A 24,455-nucleotide genomic window follows, 5' to 3' on the forward strand; every position below is an offset into this window, starting at 1 on the left:
GTGTCCCCTGCATTGGCAGGCAGATTCTCAACCACGGCGCCACCAGGGAAGCCCGAAGCTGTCACTCTTGACTTGCAGTTTTAAAACTTAACTTCATCGGACTCTACAGAATTTGGTACTGAAAATCAGAATTTTCCCTAGCTGCCTACAATAGAAATTAGGAGATGCTGATGAAAAAGTAACTGTCACTAGGTTCTGCTATGGAATCCGCCTGCCAATGCAGGGGACATGGGTTCAATCCCGGGTCCAGGAAGATCCCATGTGCCGCGGAGCAACTAAGCCTGTGTGCCACAACTACTGAGCCCGCGTGCCACAACTACTGCAGCCCGCGTGCCTAGAACCCGTGCTCCTCAATAAGAGAAGCCACCACAACGAGAAGCCTGCACACCGCAACCAAGAGTAGCCCCCACTCACTGCAACTACAGAAAGCCTGCACACAGCAACAAAGACCCAATGCAGCCAAAAATAAACAAATAAATTTATTTATTTTTTAAAAAGAGGGACTTTGGTTTTCATCCTCGTTTTCTCACTCTAAGTATGTTCTTACTACAGAAAGCTGTGCTCTGGCCTAAAATAAGAGATACAGATTTCTAAGGAAAATCACGTCCACTGAAAATAGCATATAACTTCTCATTCCTTCCTCTATATCTCAATATTTTAAAGTCCACTATAAAAAGACTATGTTATCTCTTAAAGATCCCCTATACGCATGAGATTGTAGATAATTTTTCCTTGACATGATCAGGAAGTGATCATGATCAAGTCAGACATGATCCTTGCCTTCACAGAACTTACATTCTGGTAGGAGAAACAGACATTTAAATAAATAAAGACAATACAGTAATCACAGATTGTAATAAGTGCAGTGGAGGAAATTAACAGGATGCTTTGACAGAGAATGGTAAAAGGAACCCATCTTTTAGACAAGGTAAGTATCAAGAAAAAACAGAGGAAAAACACTCTATGAAAAAGAACAGCAAGCAAAGGCACAGGCCCTGAAGTAAGACAGAGCTTGGACTTATTTTGGAAGCTAGGGTGGCTAAAAGTGAATGAAGAGAAAGTAACAGAAAATGAGGGGAGATGGAGGGGCTGGATCAGGCCAGATCTTGAAGAAAATGCAATGAGTTTAGATTTTTTTCCAAGTAGATGGGAAACCACTGAAGGATTTAGGCAAGAGATGGACATGATCTGATTTAGTCTTACAAAGATTTCTCTGGCTGCTCCGTGGAGAATGGACTGGAAGAGGGCAAAAACAGAAGCTAAGAGACCAGTTAAAAGGCCACTGCAGTTGCCTAGGCAACAGATGGTGGCTAGGACTAAAGAGATGGAGTGGAGACAGACAGAATTGTTTGTATTCAAGAGCTATTATGGAAGTGTCATCTACTGAGACAGGGATAACAAAACTTGATGTCTCCCTTCTTTGCCCTCCCAATACCTGGTCTTTCCTCTCAGTATATGACACAGCCACAAGCATGAATACTTAAGTCAAAAACTGGGGATCCAGATGTCATCTGTTTCTTCCCTTTTCCCTCATGCCTAAACCATAAACAAATCTTTCTACTTCTACCATACTTCCAAAATCTCTCCCCAATCCACCCACTTCTCTTCATCTCCAGTGATATCGCTTTAGTACAAGCCACCAGCAACTATGGCTTGGTTACTGTAGTAGCTTCCTAATTAATTCTCCGTTTGAAACACTTTTCAGACATCCAAGTGGATATGTCAAGCAGGCAGACGGACCTGTGACTGTGGAGCTCAAAAGTGAGATGACCCTGAGATACAAATTTGGGAACTGAACGAATACAGATGGTATTTAAAGCCACAGAACTGGATGAAATCACATGGGCAGAGGATGTAGACAGGGAAAAGAAAAGAGTTTAGTACCATACCAGGAGGCATCTTTTGAGATGGACTTACTAAAGAAAATCCAGTTAATGAAGACAGAAGGCAGAAGTTCTGTCAGACCACTCCACATACTATGAGTTCCCAATTTTTCTCACTCTTCACCTCCCTAGACCCAATAAACTGCCCTCTCCTAGAAACTACACCCTATGACACTGCACTACTCTCACCTCCTACCTGCTTGGCTGCTCCCTTTCTAGCTCCTTCCTCCACTGTCTATCCCTGAAATTCAATCATTCCTGTCTTCCTCGCTTCTCCCTCTCTTCCTCCCTCCCTCTCTGTGTGACTGTCTCTTTCTCTCTGTGTATGTATAAACACACACACAAACTCAGACTTTCCTCCTCAAAGATCTTATCCATCCCCACAACCTCAACTGTCAACTCTATACTGAGAACTTCTAAATGTCTCTGGCTAAATCTTACTCTGTGGCCCACAGACCAGGACTTCATTTGCAGTGCATGCTTGTGAAAATGCAAATTCTCAGACCCCACCCTAGACCTACAGAATCAACTCCCCTAATTATTCTTAAGCAATGGCTCTTCTAATAAATGTCCAAGAATTCATACCTATAACTTCACTCTAATTGCATGTTATGTGATGTCAGGAATTTGAGAGACTTCATGCCTGCTGATTGCAACATGACAGTAAAAAAAAGACCTGGGCTCTAAGAAGGAAGTTTGATTTAAGAATAACAGAAACTATATAATACCCAGGGACAAGACTCTAATGGAATTGGTAAGATTTCTTAGACCTCTGTAACTGTTCCATATTTACTATTTTGTTTTTCCCTGCCTCCCAATGGTGATTTAAGATTCAAATCATTCAAATGTTAAAGAATCTCTGAGCTCACTTCGCTTAATCGCTTAATCGAGAAGAAGAAGTAAACTGGAAAAGCCAGTGTCTTACTCCATTGTCAGGATAAAATTGAAGGTGGTATTTTTAAAAAGAATAGGAAACTAGGAAGATGTCTAGAGTCCTAAAATAGAGACAGCCAAGCCAAAAAAGTGATCAGGAGGCTCACCAGTCACAGGTCTTCATTCACTTACATCACCCTATCTTGTATTAAAATTTGAGCACTTGTCCTACCTGTGTCTCTAGAGTGTGAGCTACCTGAGGCTTTTACACTTTTGTCATCTACCTACTATCTTGCAAAACCCAAAACCTTGCCCAAAGAAATCTAATATTGAAGAGTTTGCAACATAATTCTAGCTGAATTCCTGTACCATTATCTCCAATCCCAAATAAGTAAGATCCAGATTGATGAGGTTTTTTGGTACCACCTGGAAGGAATTAATATATCAAAGCTTTAAATACACACTAGTCATCTTTAGCAATACAAAATTACGATAACACTTCTGACCACAGCACAGTTTCTCCACTACTTAGAAGATGTAAGACGCACAGCTTTACATTAAGACCAGATGTTTCAGCTGCTTCTAAAGTTTCCCTATCTTCCCATTTCTTATCATCTCAAACACATGCTTTCCCCTTCAATACGGTGAAATGAGGTTGAACTGCTACTTGGGGTAGAGGATGGTTGCAAGCACTGCCCTAGTTGATGGCCAAACCCTTAGTCTAACTCCTTCCCCACCTGATTTCTGTCTCCCAGCCGGTCTCTTCAGTCCCTGAGGTGGACTCTTTCCTGGAGCTCACTCTGTTCTCTCATAAAACAATGCTCAAGTGCCTGCAGGATTAAAATACTTCAAAAATGATTTTATTAAAACTACAAACCAAAGAAACTTCAGAAAGAGGTGTAATCCCACACCTTTCTATATGCACCAATAAAGATAAATTAATAAAACTCTTCACAGCATGCAGTGACCAATATTTGAATATTTTCTATATACCTCCCCACTAGGTGCCTGGGGACATCCAGAACATTCCCTAATGTTGCCCCCCTACCTCTTATCCTCCTCAGTCAGCTTTCTCCCTGTAGTCAGACTATTGACTCAAATTTACTATCTCTGCCTTCCCTTTTTTTTTTTTTTTTTTTGGTTTTCAAAATACAAGGGCAAAGCATAGATTCCGATATTAATTAATGGTATCGCTCTGACTTGAAATGTCTGAAAGTCTGTTCTTCACTTGTAAAAAGCAACGACAGATGATGGGTTTCTCCACGGAGGATTAGGCCTGGGTTCTCAAGATGCTACAACGAAGGACTACGACTCCTACACCCTATATCTTGACGTGAGTTGACAGAGGCAGCATTCCCTGTCACTATGAAGCCCCACCCAGCCAGCTATGCAATACCACACTAGGTGCTGCGTGCTGGACGCCTATCGTCTAGGAGGGGTTAACACTACGTCTGTCGGAAAATGGCTCTTCCTCCAAACCCCTACACCAGACCATCTAATAACATTACCAGTTCTTTCTATTTCAGGATAGAGACAAGCTTGAACTCGTCACGGCTAATAAATGACAGTCATTATACACCGGAGACTTGGCCGGCAGGAATGTGGGTGATGACTAACTTTATTCTGTGGCTTCCTTTCTGATCAATCCATACGACTCCCGCTCCCCAGAGCCACCGTAAGGGGTGAAGCCCCACATCCTCCTGAACGCGGTAGGGAAGGACTCGGGGGGACAAAAGCAACTAGCCTACACGGACTTACAGAGGCCAGTCGTTGTGGAGTCTGAGGCAACTCCGTGCTGACTTCCATCCTCTCTGCGTCCCCAGCCTCCTCCTCCGCCATCTTGAGGGAAACTGACACCCGCAGATCCAGACGCCCCACCGGAGGCGAGTGGGACCCTGTGGCCGGTCCCAGAGACGAAGGGCGACAGTTTTACGACGGCCCCTGAAGTCGGGTTTGACGCAGAATCAAACAGCGGTTTCCGGTCCGCTTCCGGAAGCAGGCGTCACGGCCGGTGCGGCTGTTTCTTCCACTTGTTTTCTAGTCACAGTGCTTGGTGGCCGAGTGGTTGTACAGCTGGTTTCGGTGCTGGGAACTGTTGAATCTACGAGGTGAAAAACAAGTTCAGCGTCCATTATGAAAGGAAGAAAATTGTCGGGGCTAAGTGAGAACCTGCTCTGAGTCTCTTTCTGGTCGGGCGGTTGTTGGGTGTGTTTTGCCTTCCTAAGTACCTGCATTGGTTCCCCAGAGCCCACAAAATGAAAAAATACTCAAATAAAAGCTCTCTTTAAGAGCGTAGCTTGTGGGAACTGGCACATGCGCGCAAGAAAGCTTGGGCCCCAGCAGCTCTTGGGAGAGGTGGTGAAGAAGTAACGAGAAATGGGAAACCTAGTCATTCAGCGGCAGAGGAAAGACGAAATAAACGTGGTACATCTGCATTATGGAACATCGTGTAGCTCTTAAAGAGAACAAAATAGCTCTGTGTGAAAAGATAAAGATAAATTAAGTGGGAGGAAAATGCAATCAAGTTGCCACAAACTATGGTTTGGCACTTACCTACCTTTTAAATGCGAAAGTAACAGTCTTGAAAGGGAACAGAGCAAACTATTAATAGTTAGCTCTGAGGAACAGGAGAGGAGGGAGGTGGTCTAGAGCTACTTTACCTTCCGTATTGTTGTAAATTGTTTACAAAAGAAGTAATTTTAGAACGTATTTTTTAACAAGAGGAAAATCCTAATGCTCTGGAAAGAGTTAATAGTAGTTAACTATTTGGGGAAAGATTAAGTTAGGTCTTTACCTCAAATAGTATATAAAAATAATGAATTGAGGCATTAACTGCTTTTAAAAAGTAAAGAAATAAGTAAATGTATTTGTATAATATTGAGGTGGAGAAGGCTTTTTAAAGCATGACAGAAAAGGCAGAAAATATAAAATATAGAAAATATTAAATGTCAGAAATATAGACAGATAATATAAAAAGACTGATAGGTAATTTCATGAAAATTAAAAACTTACATATAAAAATAAGTTACACAAAGTTAAAAAGTAAACAAAAACTGGGTAGAAATTTCTGTAGCACTCACTCATGACAGACCAAAGGATAAAATCCCAAAGAAGACTCTTCCAATTTTAAAAATGGACAAAATACATAAATACGCATCAATTTGGGGGACTTCCCTGGTGGCACAGTAGTTAAGAATCCGCCTGCCAATGCAGGGACACAGGTTTGAGCCCTGGTCCTGGATGGTCCCACATGCCGCAGAGCAACTAAGCCCGCGAGCCACAACTACTGAAGCCTGCGTGCCTAGAGCCCATGCTCCACAACAAGAGAAGCCACCACAATGAGAAGCCTGCACATCGCAACGAACAGTAGCCCCCGCTAACCACAACTAGAGAAAGCCCACACTCAGCAACAAAGACCCAACACAGCCAAAAATAAATAAATAAATTTATTAAAAAACAAAATACTCATCATTTTTTATAAATATATGAAAAAAACCTAAGTAGTAAGCAAATAAATGCAAATTAAAGAAAAATGGATTCCATTTATTGCCTGTAAATTTGGTGAGGTTTTTTTGTTTGTTTTCTTAAAGATAATCACCATTGTTGATAAGCTGGAAGGATACTCATATATTGTTATGTAAAATGCAAGTGTAAATTGGTAAACCTGCAGGAAAGCAATGTGGCAACCTTCCGGATCCTTTTTTTTTTTTTTTTAATGCATACACTTTGGCCTAGCAATTCCATTTTTAAGACTGTATCCTAGAGAAATAATTCAGTGTGCAAGTGAAGTTTTAACTACATCATTACTGGCAATGGAGAAAAATTAGAAACAACTCAAATGCCCGCAATAAAGGACACTGGCTAAATAAACTGTGGTCACACATACAGTGTAGTACTCTGTTGCCTTTAAAAGTATTTTAGAACATTGGTTCTTAAAGTGTGGCCCACAGAACCCATGAGAGTTCCCAAGATTCGGAAAGTTCGTGAGGTAAAAACTTTTTATGGTAATGGCAAAGAAGTTATGTGTCTTTTAAAACAACCATGTTGGTATTTGTAATTACTGCTGCAGAGGCAATAGTGGATGAAACTGCTGGCTGCAGCACAAAATAAAGGCAGTGGCACCAAAAACAACTAGGCACCAAAGTCAGTAGTAATTTCTTCACCACCATTCCCTTGCACTTGAAAAAGGCAGGGGGCCGGGGCAGGGGGGGGCCTGTTTCTCTTAACAATGTTCTTGATGAAACAGTAAAAATTATTAATTTTATTAAATCTCAACCTGTGAGTCTTTTAAATATTCTGTATGATGAAATGGGAAGCACACATAAAACTTTTCTGCTGTATCCAAAGTATGATTGTTGACTTGAAGAGAAACATTTCTGTGATGGAGTTGCTAGCTGAACCAGCCACCATTTTCATGGAACACCATATTTACTTAAAACAACTGACAGATATTCTAGGGTTATGAGATTCTGGAGCAAGTAAAAGATAGAATGAGAAGGCAGGCATTTTCTCAAATATGAACAAATAAGCCATTCTCATCAAGGAAAACAACAGTTTTTGTCTACAATAAAATTCAAGCTTTCAAGTGAATGTTTTGTGGAGAACTTGTATCTGCCACTGTGAGTTTGACAAAGTCCCAGTGAATTTGGTGGGATATTAAAACATGTGCTTTTTGCGGGTATTGTGTAATGAAAAGTATTGACATTTGGAAGATCTGTATAAGTCAATGAACCAGTATTTTCCAAATGACAAATGCGGGATGTTATGAAATCCAGCATGGGTAAAAGATCTGTTCACATTGCTAAATAGACCAGTAGAATTTAATGTTATGGAGTACAAAAATTTCAGATTCCATATTGAATTGATCTTTAAGATTTTACTATTGGCCCAGTTCTGATGTAAATTCAAAAAATAATATCCACAGTTATCTGAAAACACTATTAAAATACTCCCTTTTCCAACTAGGTATCTGTGTGAGGCCAGAGTTTCTTCATATACTTGAACCAAAACAACATATCACAGTAGATGGAATGAAGAAAGAGACACGAGAACCCAGCTGTCTTCCGTTAAAGAGATTTGCAAAAATGTAAAACATTGCCACACTTTTTGTTTGTTTTGGATAATCTATTTTTCACTTACAATTTTATTTATTTTAACATGTATTGGGTTGGTAATTGTTATTTTAGACAAATTGATATTTTTAAATTTTCCTCCGTTTTAGTTTCTAATACAATAAATATAAATAGATATAACCCACATAAACAGAAGAACTTGGAGTTCCCTAATTTTTTTTTTCTTTTTAAAAATTTATTTATTTATTTATTTGGCTGCATTGGGTCTTAGTTGCGGCATGTGGGATCTTTTGTTGTGGCGCACAGGCTCTTCGTTGTGGTGCGCAGGCTCCAGAACACCGGCTCAGTAGTTACAGCACGCAGGCTCCAGACAGCGTGGGCTCAGTAGTTGTGGCACACAGACTTAGTTCCCCCTGTGGCATGTGGGATCTTAGTTCCCCGACTAGGGATCAAACCCACGTCCCCTGCATTGGAAGGCAGATTCTTAACCACTGGACCACCAGGGAAGTCCCAAGAAAAATGGCTTTAATCTTTGCCTGGCAAAGGGGAAAACACAGCAGGCTAGCACCTCAAGAATCAAGTTCCCTAATTTTTAAGAGTGTAAAAGGACCTTGGACTTCCCTGGCGGTCCGGTGGTTAAGACTCTGCGCTTCCACTGCAGGGGGCAGAGGTTCAATCCCTTGTTGGGGAACTAAGATCTGGCACGCTACGTGGCTCAGCTAAAAAAAAAAAAAAAAAAAAGTATAAAAGGATCTCGAGACGACAATTTGAGAACTACTGTCATAGAGGCATTCTTACTGACTTGGGAAGATTTTTTTTTTCAGTATTTATTTATTTGGCTGTGCCAGGTCTCAGTTGCGGCAGGCAGGCTCCTTAGTTGTGGCATGTAAACTCTTAGTTGTGGCATGCATGTGGGATCTAGTTCTCTGACCAGGGATCAAACCCGGGCCCCCTGCATTGGGAGCACATCTTAACCACCGCACCACCAGGGAAGTCCCAGAAACTTTTATTTTCTACTTTGTGTATTTTCTAGTTTTTCTTACAATTAGTATTTCTTACTTGTTTAAAAAATATTTTAATCTACCTCTTTTTTAAGATAGAAAAAATACTGAATACCCAGCTAGATAAGTAGTAGATGGATACCCAATCTATCCAGATCAAAAAGCTTCCTTGATAATGTCTTTCCTGATCTAGCCAGTTGTGGTGGGATCTTTCCCTCCCCTTGGAGGAACTAGTAGCTATACAGCTCTAATATGTTAGTTCCTTAAGTGCAGGAACCAAGACATATACATAGAAATGTCAACTACTGCGTGAAAGGTTTTAGATGCATGTTAAAGTATGTTAAAATAACTCTCAAAACAATCCCATGATGTTGTTCTCATTATCACCATTGTACAGACAAGGAAATTAAAGTTTGAACAAGTGAGGTTGCTTGTTCAAACCTGCAATTACTAAGTAATAAAACCTGTATTCAAAACCTAGTTCTGACTAGCTTCAAAATTTGTGCCTTTAGCCACTGCACTCTCCTACCTCCTATTTTTTAAAAAAAGAAACTTAAGTCTCTTTTACCATTTTATATAATATAAATGTCTTCATCAGGTATCTGGCAAACATTTAACATCCTAGCACATTTATATTAGACATTTTACAGGGCATGAACCAGATAAAATAGACACAAACTTATGATTTATCATTGCTCTTTTCTTATCTAGACCAAGGTGTGGTTTGGCCTAGTTTAGAATAAGATTATGAATTTCTTTGATTCTTATGCAAAGACACACTTTTTTCAATTAACATCAGTTCACAGTAACTTTTGTGAGTAAGTAAGCTACAAGGTCATTTTTCAGATGCCATTTTACTGTTTGACACATTAACAACTGACACTTTCTGGATGCCCCAGGATGACACAGTCAGTTGGGACAGCCATGCTCAGAACTGTTTTCCTTCAAATACTCATATATGGGTTATGCTGTAGGCTTTCAACCCTGGTTACACATTAGGATCACCTGGGATCTTTTTAAAACTTCCAATGCCAGGCCTCATTCTAGTGATTCTGATTTAATTAGAAAGGGGTGAGACCTGAATTTTCATTTTTGTAAACCTCTCCCACGTGATCCTAATGAGCAATCAGAGTTAAGAACCCCTGGGTGATTCCATTTTAACTGATCTCATTCGCTGGGATTATTTTCTTATATAGGATGATAGTAGGGCCTACATAATTCCTCCTGCCTGGTACAGACCCTTGATATTCCTCATCGAGATTAGGGAAGAGCAGCCTTCCTAGTTGGTCTCCTTATTTCCTCTCTCTTGCTCATATCATCCTCTGTCCTCCTGCCAGAATTATTCTTAAGAATAAATCTGATCATGTGACTCTTACCTAAATGTATTAGACAACTGCTCTAGGATAAAACTTAACCCTTAAGCATGGCATTCAAAGCCCTTCTCAACCTAGCTTGAAATGATTTTTGCTAGTCTTATCTCCCTTGCCACCCCTCTTCTTAAACTATCCACACTGTGTTTTCCACACACCATGCCGTCTCATAGTTCTGTGCTTTCACATAGGTTAGTCCCTTGGCCTAGAGTGCCCACCTCCTTCACCACAACTCTTTCTATAAAGAGATTTTGACTGCTTCTTTAGGGATCAGCTTATATATGACTCCCTCTGAGTTTTCTGATTCTCTCATTCTCCAACAGGTGGAATTGTTCTGTGTTTTCATGGCACTTTAAATGCCTCTGGCCCTGCACTTATCATGTGATGGAGTTATTTCAATGCCTGTTAACCCTACTAGGCTGTGAGCTTCTTGAGAGCAGGAAGTCTGTCTCAGCTTTGTATACATAGCACATAGTGGCTGCCTGCCATATCATGGACGCTTAAAATTTATGGAAAAAACTCAGAAAAGACTAAAATACTACACGATACAAATTATTGTATTTGAAATTTATAAATGGTTCTTAAAATACAATCTTAAAAAACCAACTCACAAAATATTGATTGGTCCCACAATAATTTACAAATCCAGGTTAGAAACTAGCACTTATATTTATTTCATAATCAGAGGCTTCTTTCTAGGGATCTTAGAGTTTTCAGCCTGAGGCCTTCTTAAAATGCAAGTTATATTTGAGGAGGATAACTTCCTATCAGATTACCTTGTAGTAGGGATTAGTTTAACAGATGCCTGAAATCCAAGTTCTATGAATTGTACATGGTGTTAAGAGGTTGGGTTTCAAAAGAAACTGACTGAAGCAGAGTTTAGCATACAGGTTTATTAGGGAGATTTCTTGGGATCAATACCTGTAGGAAGGGGAAAGAAACATCACTAGGCTGAGGGAGAAACTGAGCTGCAATGCAATCTGAATGAAGGACTCAGCCAACTCCCTGGGGATTTCTGAAGCTGGACTCGCTCTTCAGAATTGGGACCAGGGTGGGTAGGCCTTTATATCCTCACATTGATCAGTCATTAGATGTGGCAGCCATGGCAAGAGGGGTCACCTTGAACACGGCAGGCCTCTTCAGCAGAGGCAATTATTCCCATCCAGCTGAGGCAATGCAGCCAGCAGCACTGCCAGCAGCTAGGGAAGTAAGTCCTTCATTCCTGAAGGGGGATTTGGGCTGCACATCATGGTTTCCAACACAGATAGGAATGGTGAGAAACAAAGGGCTGGAAAAAGGCAGCTAAAAAAGCCCAAAGACAAATCTTATCTTCTTCAGTTTAGCCTATGCTCTTGGGAGGCTGTGTGCCACATGGAGACTATGGAACTCCAAATGCCAGCGATTTGAATCCTGATTTCACCACTTCCTACCTGCAAAGAATTAGGTAAGTCTCATAGAGTCTCTCAGCCTCAATTTTCTCATCTATAACTGTGATGAAAAAATTTCCCTGATTAGGTAGTTGCAAGAATTAAACAAGAAAATATATGTGAAATGACTTTGTCAATTATCAAGTGCCATACAAATACATGGTGTTGTTACAAATATTTGATTTATTGATTAAGTTAACTAGTTCAAAAACTAAGTATCTGTTTAAGTTCTCTGTTCAAAAACTAGCAGGTAATAGAGAGGGAGTACAACTCTTTTGTATTGTTTCCTCTTTAGCTCTTGCTCGGTATGCTCCATTGATCCAAGAGGCTGCCAAGATGCCTACCTTAAAATTTCTTTTACTTTTTAAAAAAATTTTATTTATTTATTTTTGGCTGCATTGGGTCTTAGTTGCTGTGTGTAGGCTTTCTCTATTTGCGGCGAGCAGGAGCTAGTCTTAGTTGTGGTGCGCAGGCTTCTCATTGTGCTGGCTTCTCTTGTTGCAGAGCACAGGCTCTAGGTGCATGGGCTTCAGTATTTGTTTCACGCGGGCTCAGTAGTTGTGGCTCACGGGCTCTAGTGCGCAGGCTCAGTAGTTGTGGCACAGAGGCTTAGTTGCTCCGCAGCATGTGGGATCGGCCCGGACCAGGCCTTGAACCCGTGTCCCCTGCATTGGTAGGCGGATTCTTAACCACTGTGCCACCAGGGAAGCCCTACTATTTTTTTTTAACTTTTTAAAAACCATATTTCAATGCAATAAATTCCTTACCTAACAATGCATGTGGATTTGGTAGTATTGTCTTGGGCCAGAGAAATTGTAATTGAAGTATATGTGAGCTATTTCTATATTAACATGTTCCAAGGATATAATTTATGGCCTTTATACATGAAGCTCTAAAGGTGGGGACTGATGATCTCAGAACAGAAGGCAGCTCAGGAACTCAGGAGGAGAATGGCAGAGGATAGAGATACAGAGGAGCTTAAGCTTTTGAGAGATGTGGGGAATGACAAAGCTGAGCTGCTGATGATTGAAAGGGCTTAGGCAGTGAGCCCATGAGAAAATCCATTAACCTCAAATGTATTGTCTCATTTACTCCTTAAAACAGTTTTGTGAAGCAAAGACTGCTATAGTCCTCATTTTAGAGGTAAGATAACAGTGGGTCAAAGAGGTTACAAGATTTGCCTAGTCACACAGCTAAAAAGTGACAGAGCTGGCTTCAACACAGATATGTCTGAGGTTCTTAGCCGCAACAGTATATTGCCTGAAAAGTGAGGTTTCAGCCTGAAACCAACGGGTACTCCTGGAGAAGAGATAATGACAAAGGGAGGGTAGTAAAAGTGGGAAAATAAGTCTATGAATAAAGTAATAAAAGAAAGAATAGTGACCTAAAAAGACCTGGCTAGGTGGGGATAATCATGTGGATAAAAAACCAGGGAGACCCAAAAAAGGCTGTGTGGGATTGAATGGATGTGCTATCTTTACCTAAAATTTCCAAAACTGCCTTATTGTTTCATTAAGGCCACAACTGAAGGTAGAGAGTGAAAAAGAGGAGAACACAATAATTGTTACTTTGGGGGACGAAAAAAGAAGAAAGGGAGAATTGAGTGAAAGAAATGGAGACAAGGCATGAAGAAGGCAAGGACTTGTGACCTCTGTGGAAGGGCAAGTGGAGTTGGGTTATAGAAGAGTCTAATGACCTTCCAGGCATGAGACAGAATAAGAAGAAGGGGAAATGAGCAGACAAGAGTGAAAGGAAAAACGGAATGAAGGGAAATTAGTGGAAACAGAGAAGATAAGCTCTTAACATGATGAGGAAGAAAAAAGGAATATTACATTAATTTATTTTCAGAGTGATAAAAGGGTGACAGAATTGAGTAAATTTACTGAAAGGTCCTGTTCTTGTCATAAATACACACATACATACACTTTTTGTCACACTAATAAAAAGGCAGCAAAACTAAAACAAATTAAGTGACATAGTTTAACAATCCCAGGAACTACTTTAACAAGAAACTATAGTAATCATAAAGGCAAGGATATTGTAATAATTTATCTTACATCATGTCACTTAAGTTATACAAGCTTTTCCTAGGCATCCAATTTTCCAAGAAAACAACATATATGAAAATCTTTCTTTGAGAGTACAAAGATGCTTTAAAATTAAAGATAATTTGTCTTGAATGTAATGCTCTCATTCCATATCTTAACATATATCAGGGTTGTTTTGTCAGATTTTTTTGTTGTTATTGTATTTGTATTAGTTGGCTATGTCAAATTTTTCAGTAACTATTAAGGGTAAACTGTTAAGTTAATGTGTGTGTGTGTGTGTTGTTGTTGTTGTTTTTCTATTTTCACTGTACATTTTTCCTGAATGGATCTTGTAGTGTTTGAATAATTAGGTCCCAAAATATTGCATTTCAGATATGGGCTTTATGTTTTGAAGTTCAAAATAATTTATCTTTGAATATAACCACCTCCATGTAATGAAAGATACTTTTTTGTTCATAGAGATTCACAGTAATTTGATGAGATAAAGGGATCTAAGGCAATAATCTGCTAATAGCTTTTACTAGTAGTCAGCAAACTATGGTTGTCCCAGTGCTTGTTTGTATCACTCTGACCTAAGAATGGTTTTTACATTTTTAAGTGGTCATAAAAATCAAAAATAATAATATTTTGTGACATGTGAAAGTTATTTGAAATTAATATTTCAGTGTCCATAAAGTTTTATTGGAACTTTGCCACTTGTCTCTGGTTACTTTCATGTTGCCACAGCAGAGCTGAGTACTTGCTACAGAGACCAGATGGCCCACAAAACCTGAAACATATATTATCTGGTCCTTTACAGAAAGTGTGTCTACCCCTGTCCTAGAAAATGATACAGCTCTGCTCCGAGTAGAAATTACATAGTTACACTGAGGTCAACCCTGAATACTGACTTAACCAAAATTGTGATACAACTGTTTTGGAAGGAGAGGTCTGGGTATGAATTAAGGTAGTCCTTGTGGTGGTTGTGAAAGAGGGTTTGTTCCTAGGTGGGAGTCAGTAGGATATCACTTAATCCTGAGAGCCCAAAACTATCATGATTGGCATGTCAAGAGAGATATGGAGGTTGATAAAAAAGAGTGAGCTCCAGAATTGAAAGTCTCCTCTGGAATTGTGAATGGGGAACACTTGGGACCCAACATTTTCTTGGTAGTAAATGCCATTTTCTTAGTCACAAATCTGTTGAAATATTGCTTCCTTAAACTGAGAGCATGTATAATTTTGAGTAAAATAAAAATTATATTAGAAAATAGTGTCATGAAGGGAATCAGGATATAACACCCCAAAATATGCCATTTTAGCATAAGGATTATTTTGAGCTAAAGGCAATTCATAAGCAACAGATATAGGAAGGGTTCTCTGCCTTTATCTCTCCAAAATCACGGCATATATTTCCTTTTGTGAAGGTGACATACATTTCCTCCCTCCCTCCCTCTCCTGGACCAGGACGAGGAGAGAGACCTTATCACCAGAGACAGAGCCAGCACCAAGATGAGCCTGGATAAACAAATCTTACTAAAAAAAAATAGCCCCTTATCTTCTATTAGTTCCCCCATATATTTCCTAGTTACTTCCCCACAAATGAGCTCCCTTGAAGCCCAAGCCCTTTCTTTGTTAAGAAAGGTATATAAACTCCCAAGCCTAATGGCTTCTGTGAGTTACCTCTTTTCTGTGAACTCCTATGCATGTAAAAAATATTAATAAACTTGTATTCCTTTTCTCCTGTCAATCTGTCTTTTTTCAGTTGAATTCACAGCCTCCCAAATACCAAACTTAAGAGGGTAGATGAAGTTTTCCTCCCAGTCCCTCCACACCAGGTGGCTTAGTTCCATTAACAGTATTCCTGACAGGAGAGCTCAGGTGTCTCTTCACATACCTCCAAAGCCTCGGTTGGGCAGGAAGGGCTATTATTATTTTTTAAATTTACTTATTTTATTTATTTATTTTTGGCTGTGTTGGGCCTTCGTTGCTGCACGCGGACCCTCTGTAGTTGCGGTGAGCAGAGGCCACTCTTCATTGCAGTGCGCGGGCTTCTCACCGTGGTGGCCTCTCTCGTTGTGGAGCACGGGCTCCAGACACACGGGTCTCAGCAGTTGCAGCACGCGGGCTCACGGGCTCTAGAGCACAGGCTCAGCACTTGTGGCGCACAAGCCTAGTTGCCCCACGCATGTGGGATCTTCCCGGACCAGGGCTCGAACCTGTGTCTCCTGCATGGTCAGGCGGATTCTTAACCACTGCGCCACCAGGGAAGCCCAGGAAGGGCTATTATTTTTATCCAGAGCTCCCAACGTACCTAAATAGAGAAAATATGAAGAAGTTTGGCCTCTACTGCGTCCCCCCAGGTCCTTGGTCTTCCCCTAGTCCTGGCTCTGTCCCTTGCTGCCCTACTCAACTCCCAACTCCTTCCCTAAGTATTAGCGTTTAACCCCCAACAGTCCTTGGCGCCTGGGGAATTTGGCTTGAGGTCCTTTAATTTGGAACTCCACCTCTCTTTGGGCAGGCCACCCAGGACCACTCCCACCCCAGGCACCGACTTCAGACCCCATTGCTCGAACTCCGGCTCACCAGCACTGGCTCCTCACACTTTGGTTTCCAATGCTCAGGGGATATCATCATATCATGGGTATGACACGGGTAACTGAAGTGACAGGGGAAAAAACTTGGCGCTGTTTATCGTCCCCATGGAAACCGCAGCCTCCCACCACCGACTGGGCGGGGCTTTAAGGGGAGCGGCCAGCGGCAGAGGGGCGGGTTCCACTCGGAACGCCCCGCCCCGCCCCCATAACGTCACTGAAGGACTGGAGCTTTTGCCAGGAAGCGCTTCCCTAGGAGGCAGAGCAAATTGGTTAATACTGCCTAGTGTCCCTCTTGTGGCTCAAACTCCTGATCACCGTGGGCAGGTCGTGTTGAATGAGGGCTGTCCCCTGGCTCCACATTCAGGACTTGACTAGACTGTCAAGATTTTTTTTTTTTTTTGACTGTCAAGATTTGAACGTACCTAAAGGAGAATCATGGCCAGGTTCCAAATTCTTGGGTAATAAGATGAATTGTCCTAGATTATGGGGAAAATATATTTTGTGTTTTGAGAAAAGACTACTTCTGGGACTTCCCTGGTGGTCTAGTGGTTAGGACTGTGCGCTTCCACTGCAGGAGGCACGGGTTCGATCCGGATCCCTGGTTCCGGAACAAAGATCCTGCATGCCACGCGGCGGGGTGCGGTAGGGGGAACCTGGGGGGATTCAGTAGAGGCCAAACTTCTTCATATTTTCTCTGTTCAGGTACGTTGGGAGCTCTGGATAAAAATAATAGCCCTCCCTTCCCAGCCGAGGCTTTGGAGATATGCGAAGAGACACCTGAGCTCTCCTGTCAGGAATACTGTTAATGGGACTAAGCCACCTGGTGTGGAGGGAGTGTGTGTGTGGAGGGGGAGCAACTTCAGAAAGTTGGGAAAACAAAAAAATCATGTGCAGGCAGAACTTGAATAAATATAAAGGATATAAAGCTAATATATATGTCTATGTATGTACAAATTAAGCATCTACATTAAATTGAACGTTTCCATTTGTAAAAATTGTCAAATTATTTTTACTATTCTAGTAAGATTATCCCAGCTTCCTGTTAGTCTGTAATTTACATGAGTGGTTATTCTTAGCCTTTTATTTGTCTTGTTCATTGACTAGAGTTCCTGCATTGTCTCAGTTGGGTCATCATGTTCCTTGTCAAGAAATATTTCCTTACTTTTTAACATTAGGGACTGTTTTCTTTCTTTTTTTTTTTTTCTTTTTGGCTGCACCTCGCAGCATGTGGGATCTTAGTTCCCAGACAAGGGATCAAACCTGTCCTCTGCAGTGGAAGCAAAGAGTCTTAACCATTGGACCACCAGGGAAGTCTGGGACCAGGCATGATTTCTTAAATGCCAGCAATTTGAATTTTGCAGGGTTGGAACACAGGTGTAAAAATGAAACATGTATGGAAGCAAATCCAGTATACCCTCTGCAAATTTGAAAAGGCATTTATTTACATATGGTGAATGCTTAGTGGTTTGAATGATGATTGTTTGCTCTGGGGTGGAAAAGTTAGCCTGTCTTCAGAGAGGGGGACTCGTCTTATCTCATGATCAGTTTAGAAAACAAAACAATATGAACCTAAGCTGAGTCTTGTGTGTTGTAGTTTCTTAGGACAGGGCCGAAAGTAAGCTCATCACACGAGATGAATTGTGCCAAAGCACAGCAGTAGAAGGCTGCCGCTCGCTCAGGCAAAACAGCGCCGTCTGTCTTGCTGTGGTAACTTTTATTAAAGCATTATCTAGATTTACACTTTAAGACTTGTTTTCTTTTTTTTTTTTTTTTTTTTTTTTTTTTTTTTTTTTTTGCGATACGCGGGCCTCTCACTGTTGCGGCCTCTCCCGTTGCGGAGCACAGGCTCCGGACGCGCAGGCTCAGCGGCCATGGCTCACGGGCCCAGCTGCTCTGCGGCATGTGGGATCTTCCTGGACCGGGGCGCGAACCCGTGTCCCCTGCATCGGCAGGCAGACTCTCAACCACTGCACCACCAGGGAAGCCCAAGACTTGTTTTCTTAACATTTCAGAAGTGCCAAAGCAGCAACCTATGTTTTTATTAATTATACAAGCAATAATTGGCTTTCGTGAGCACCTGCCGTGCTTCGTCGTTGAGCGCAAGAACAGTATAAAGTTCCCACCATTATTTTGATTATACTGAAGTAGCACAAGGACATTTCCTTGCGTTCCCACCACTCTGATTATACTGAGGACATCTCATGGATCAGTGCCCAAAGCACTCAATGCTTCTTTTGCAGGCCCCCGGTTTGCCGGGGGGGCGCTCGAAGCATTCAGAACTGTTCACAACTCTGGCTTATTCGCATGCCCCCGGTTTGCCGGGGGCGGGGGGCTCAAAGCAATAAGGACCGTTTGCAGTTCTGGCTTATTCGCCAGCCTCCAGTTTGCTGGGCGGGGTGGGGGGGGGGGGCTCATGGGTCACGTCTCCTTTCCATGTCCTCAGTTATCCCACTACATTTCCCCCTTTTTGTTTTACAATTTTTGTAGCATCAAGGAGAACACGGCAGCATTACTCTCGGTACTAAACTACATGGAATTATTTTGCAGCTTGTGCAGCATCAAGGAAAACACAGCAGCTTGTTGCGATGTTGCATGGCGGGTAGCTTTCACTCGTCGTCGAACTACAATTAAACATATGATTATTATTATAATGAGCATTAACAATCCTGCAGTAGAACCAAATAAAGCATGTAATTTAGACATGGTATTTAGATTATTAAGTCCTTGAATAATTCCAGTCCATACTTCTTGTGAATTAAGTCGTTGTAATTTCTTCTGGAAAGTTTGTTGAATTTTCCCTTGTAAATTTACAATTTCTTTTGTCAAATTTTTGTGATGTAATAAATGCTTTTTTATTGTTGTCCAGGGGAATGCAGACTGATTATATGGAACTGAAGTGACACAAAAGGCACTTTGATTCCAGTCACAATGTAGCTTCATTTGTCTTTGTAAATTTACAAGTTGGTCCCCCAACATAACCACAGCTTGTTGTAAGTCCGCTATTTCCGAATCAATTTGTCGTTGATAGGACCAAAGCATTCCAGAATTTTTATGCCAGTCGGTTATATAGTCAACGGTCTGAATAGATTGTTCTAAAGCAACTCCAGCAACTGCAGCAGTAGCTGTTATGGCTATAATACCCATGACAGCTGCAATCAACATTTCTACAAATCTTTTACTTCTTTTTAACGCATCGACTAAATATTGCAAAACAGCCATAGGAAGAGATTCTTGCCATTCCCTTCCAAGACTGACAGGAAGCCAAAGACCTGTCCAAGCTCATAAGATATACAAACTTTCAGTAGATATGTTAAAAGATATACTAGAGTTAATACAGTTATACAGAGAGCAATTTTTACACATTATAATACCTTGAGTCTCATTCCATACAGCTGGTCCCTTTAACAATATATAAGGTAATTTCACACAACTATGAGTATACCGAGTAACATCTTTATGAAAAATCAAACTATGATTTTCAGATTTATTAACCATATGTCCTACCCAGGCATTAATCTTTCTCAGAGCTGCCATAAGCTTCCACAAGTCCTTTTGGATAGGATATCCATTTAAATGAGGACCAGGAGGAGAAAACCCTCCAGCATGCTATACTATGGTATCATTAATAGTATCGCTATAAATAGTGTTATCTTCTTTATGCCAGTATAAATCCTTCAAACCCTTTTTTCCTCGGGCGGAGCCAAAAGGGCTCCAATCAATGACGCTTCCCCAGGAAGTATTAACAAGAACCCGAGCCATTTCTCCTCGGCATCAAGTCCAATGGACCCAATCCGATAATCGATCCACAAGAGGCACCTGGCATGGAGGCAAATAAGGTGCAGAAACATTTTCATTAAGAGTGGAATTAAAAGTTTTAAAACTATAAGCACTCAAAAGATATAACCCATGATATCTGCTTTCATTTTTGACAACACTTAACCATGCCTGATAATTCATTTTAAGGCAATGATCTCCCTTTCCCATACAAATAGGAGGTCCATTAACACCCACAGTGTAATTTTCTATTATCCTTCCTTCTTCTTCTGACTTCAAAGGGCCTCTATCATCAAAAGGACCAGGCAACCATCCAGACTCATTTACGTATACAAGAATTGGGGCATCCCACCAGGTAACCCCCATATTAGGAGGAGGGTTAGGAATATAAGTCCAATAAGTATGGTTAGTACAATTTATCTCATTGGCTGATATGCTTATTACCTGTGTAGGCAACATTGCCAACATAGCTACAAAAAGATTGGTGCTAGTGAGGGGTTTATCCTGTGAAATGACAAGATTTTCAGCAGTGCCTGCAAACTTTTTCATTTGCCCCCAAGTCAATGGAGACGCCTTCTTTGTTTGATCCAATGGCACACGGAATGCTCTCTTGCTCAAATCCATCTCCGCACATCCCTTCGTCATTCCCGTCACATCAAGGCTACGCTTAGTTGCCATCCCGAAGCTTTATCTTCTTAGCCGGCACCCAATAGGATTCAGCTCCTGCAGAAACAAAAGCATATCCTCGGCCCCAACGAAGAACATCGCCAGGTTCCCAAGTGTTAGTATTTTCATTTAATATAAAAACAGGCTGTCTAAGTTCTTGTGTACTTATTTTTGTCCAATGTCTGTCAGCTGCACTAAGATCATCTTCTCCATGATTCAAAAATTAAGAGTAAATAAAGCAATACGTATTCTTTTCCTAAGACTTTGTACCTCATCTCCACCTTTTTGTTTTATAAGCATGTCCTTCAAAGTGCGGTTTTGTCGTTCAATAACCGCTTGTCCCGTACTGTTTCCTGGAATACCTGTAACATGCTGTATATTATGTGTGGCAAAAAAAGTCTGACATTTTTGAGAATGATATGCAGAAGCATTATCAATTTTTATGCTGTTGGGAATTCCCATAACAGCAAAAGCTTCTAATAAATGAGTTATTACAGCATCAGCTTTTTCAGAAGATAATGGAGTTGCCCATGAGAAATAAGAGTAGGTATCTACAGAATGATGAATATATTTTAACTTCCCAAAACCAGGATATTGAGTTACATCCATTTGCCAGATAGTATTAGCAGATAAGCCTTTAGGGTTAACTCCAATATTCAAACAAGGTTGATTAATAGCAGCACATTGCGGGCATGTACGGAGAATAGTTTTTGCTTGTTTCCATGTAAGATTAAATGTATTTTTCAATCTTCTGGTATTAGTATGATATCTATGATGTTCTGTTGTAGCTAATTGGACAGTACCCATTAAAGTATCAATAAAATCATTTCCATCTACCAATGGACCGGGTAAATGAGTATGAGCACGAATATGAGTAATATAAAGTGGTGCAGTACGTAGTCTAAGTGTATGTTGTATTTGCAAAAATAAAGAATGTAGTTCTGATCCATTATCTGGGATAAAAGCGGTTTTAATATTTTTAACTGTAAATTCCACATACTGAGAGTCTGTAATTATATTAAGAGCAATTGGATAATCTTGTAACAATAGTATTACAGCAAATAGTTCTGCTTTTTGAACTGAAACATATGGAGATTGTAACACCTTATGATCATGACTGTTAGTATATCCTGCTCTTCCCGTTTTATTGGCATCAGTAAAAAAAAGTTGGTCCTATAACAGGATCTGATTGAACTATTTTTTTCAAAATCCAATTAGTCTTTTTCAAAAACTGTAAACGTTTATCAGAGGGATAATGATTATGTATTTTACCTATATAATGAGCATAGGCAATTTGCCAGTTATCCTCTAGTTGAAAAAGAGTTTGTATTTCTTTGTTTGAAAAAGGGACTATAAGTTCATGTGGGTCCTGACCACATAGTTGCCTTAATCATAACCTACCTTTAATAATAATATCAGCTATTTTTTGTTCATAAGATTGCAATTTCTTTTGAGCTTTATGAGCTAAAAATATCCATTCTATGAGATTATCTTGTTGTTATAGTAAAACAGTAGGAGGATGAGGAGTATGAAATACAATAAGTCGTAAATGATCGAGAGATTCAATTCGATCCAATTGTGCATCATGTATATGTTTTTCTATCCATTTAAGTTCTTGTTCAGCCTGGGGAGAAAGTTCACGGTAACTATTCAATGCTGGATTGCCCTCCAAGGTGTGAAACAAATTTTGTAACTTATAAGTAGGAATTCCTAAACTAGGACGTAACCAATTAATATCTCCTAATAATTTTTGAAAATCATTTAATGTTACAAGAGAATCTCGTTTAATTTGTACTTTCTGAGGAATAATCTGAGTATTGGTTACAATTTGTCCAAGATATTGTCAGGGAGCACATTTTTGAATTTTTTCAGGAGCTATCTGTAAACCCCATTCTTTAAATTTTAACTCTGCTTGTTGTAACATCTGCTGTAATGTTTGCAAATGAGGATGAGCAAATAAAATGTCATCCATATAATGAAGAATACGTGCCTCAGGATACATGTGACGTAATTCCTCCAGAGGCTGATTAACAAAAAATTGGCACATAGTTGGACTATTTAACATCCCCTGAGGGAGAACTTTCCATTGAAATCTCTGAGCTGGATGTTCTTGATTTAAGGCTGGTACAGTAAATGCAAATCTTTCACAATCTTGAGACTGTAATGGTATAGTTAAAAAAAGTCTTTTAAATCTATAATTATAAGTTCCCAATTGCGAGGGAGCATTGCTGCAGATGGAATTCCAGGTTGCAATGCCCCCATAGGTTGAATAATCTCATTAATTTTTCATAAATCTGTCAACATTCTCCATTTACCTGATTTTTTCTTAATTACAAAAACAGGTGAATTCCAAGGGCTAGTGGATACTTCAATATGCCCTGCTATTAATTGTTCTTGTATTAATTGGTGTAATGCTTGTAATTTTTCTTGAGTTAAGGGCCACTGCTCTGTCCATATAGGGGTATCTTTCAACCATTTTAATGGTAATGCAAATTTTCGAGCAGTGGCCCCTACACTAAATTTGGATATCCAAGCCCAGTATAATCTTTCCCCGTTTTAGTTACATATTGGGGTTCAGTAGCATTTAATTGTGAATAATCACATTCCTTATTTGACATCATTTGCATTGCTTCAGGGGAAATTGTTGGTATGGAGATAGAGGTTCCCCATTGTTGTAGTATATCTCTTCCCCATAAATTAATTTCAATATTGGCCACATATGGTTGCAACATAGTTTTTTGTCCTTCTGGGCCTTTACACCCCAATAATTCCTTACTGCGCCAAATCATATGCAATGTTCCTATTCCTGTAAAAGTAACTTCCACCTTTTCTAAAGGCCAATATGAAGGCCATTCAGATTGTTTTATTATAGACACATCAGCTCCCGTATCAAGGCCCGTAAATTTCACATTATTGTTAAAAGTAATCGTTAATTGAGGACGTTGGTCATTGAGAAAGGATTGCCAAAAAACATTTTTTCCCGTGCTGCCGAGCGCCCCCCCCCGCCCCGTACGCTTTACAGGGGCGGCTGCTTGTTTTACATATGGTAACAATAACAATTGAGCAATTCTTTGTCCCTTACTAAATTCTATAGATTTTGAAACAGAAATAATAGAAATTTCTCCAATATAATCCTCATCAATAACTCCAGTATGAACTGTTACACCCTGCAGAGTCAAACTACTTTGTCCTAATAATAGTCCCACAGTTCCTGCAGGTATAGGGCCATAAACTCCTGTAACTAATTTGTGTATTCCTCCTGCTGGCGTAAGGATACAATCTCGAGGAGCAGCCGCTGGTAGCATGCATGAGATCAGTAACTAAGAGCCGAGGTTGAGACTGTCCTGTAATGTCTGATAAAAGCTGGCATTGCTTACTGGATACTGTTGAGAGTTTACTGTCACTTTTCCCGTATTGTTGTTGCGGCCCCGGGTTGGGCCTAGCTTCCCGCTTCCCGAGACATCATCTCGCGGAGGCAAAAGATTTCCTAACTTATCCCTTTTTGAACGGCATTTATTAGCCCAGTGTCATCCTTTACCACACCGTCGACACATACCAGGTAGCTGCTCATTCTTAATCTGTTTTGATATCTGGCCTTGCCCTTTTCGACAATCTCGCATCACATGTCCATACTTTCCACAACTGTAACATTTAATACGATTATCTTTCAACCCTTCATTTATGGCAGCTGCAAGTAAATTCGCCTGATAAGTAGGAGATCCAATATCATGGAAAGCTTTTGTATACTCCTCAAGTGGAGCGTAACCC

General features: G+C 40.4%; 1 protein-coding gene across 1 annotated transcript in view; it reads right to left on the bottom strand.

Moving 5' to 3' along the window:
- Positions 1-4,596, bottom strand: part of UBR1 (ubiquitin protein ligase E3 component n-recognin 1) — a 173,489-nt gene extending 168,893 nt beyond the window's left edge. Inside the window, exon 1 of the mRNA XM_065900181.1 lies at positions 4,515-4,596. Coding sequence (XP_065756253.1) covers positions 4,515-4,595 — 81 coding nt within the window. The 5' untranslated portion in view covers position 4,596. The remainder of the gene's footprint in view (positions 1-4,514) is intronic.
- Between the last annotated feature and the right edge of the window lie 19,859 nt (positions 4,597-24,455).

The sequence above is a fragment of the Phocoena phocoena genome, chromosome 2 (genome assembly GCF_963924675.1).
Source record: "Phocoena phocoena chromosome 2, mPhoPho1.1, whole genome shotgun sequence".
Classification (NCBI taxonomy): Eukaryota; Metazoa; Chordata; class Mammalia; order Artiodactyla; family Phocoenidae; genus Phocoena; species Phocoena phocoena.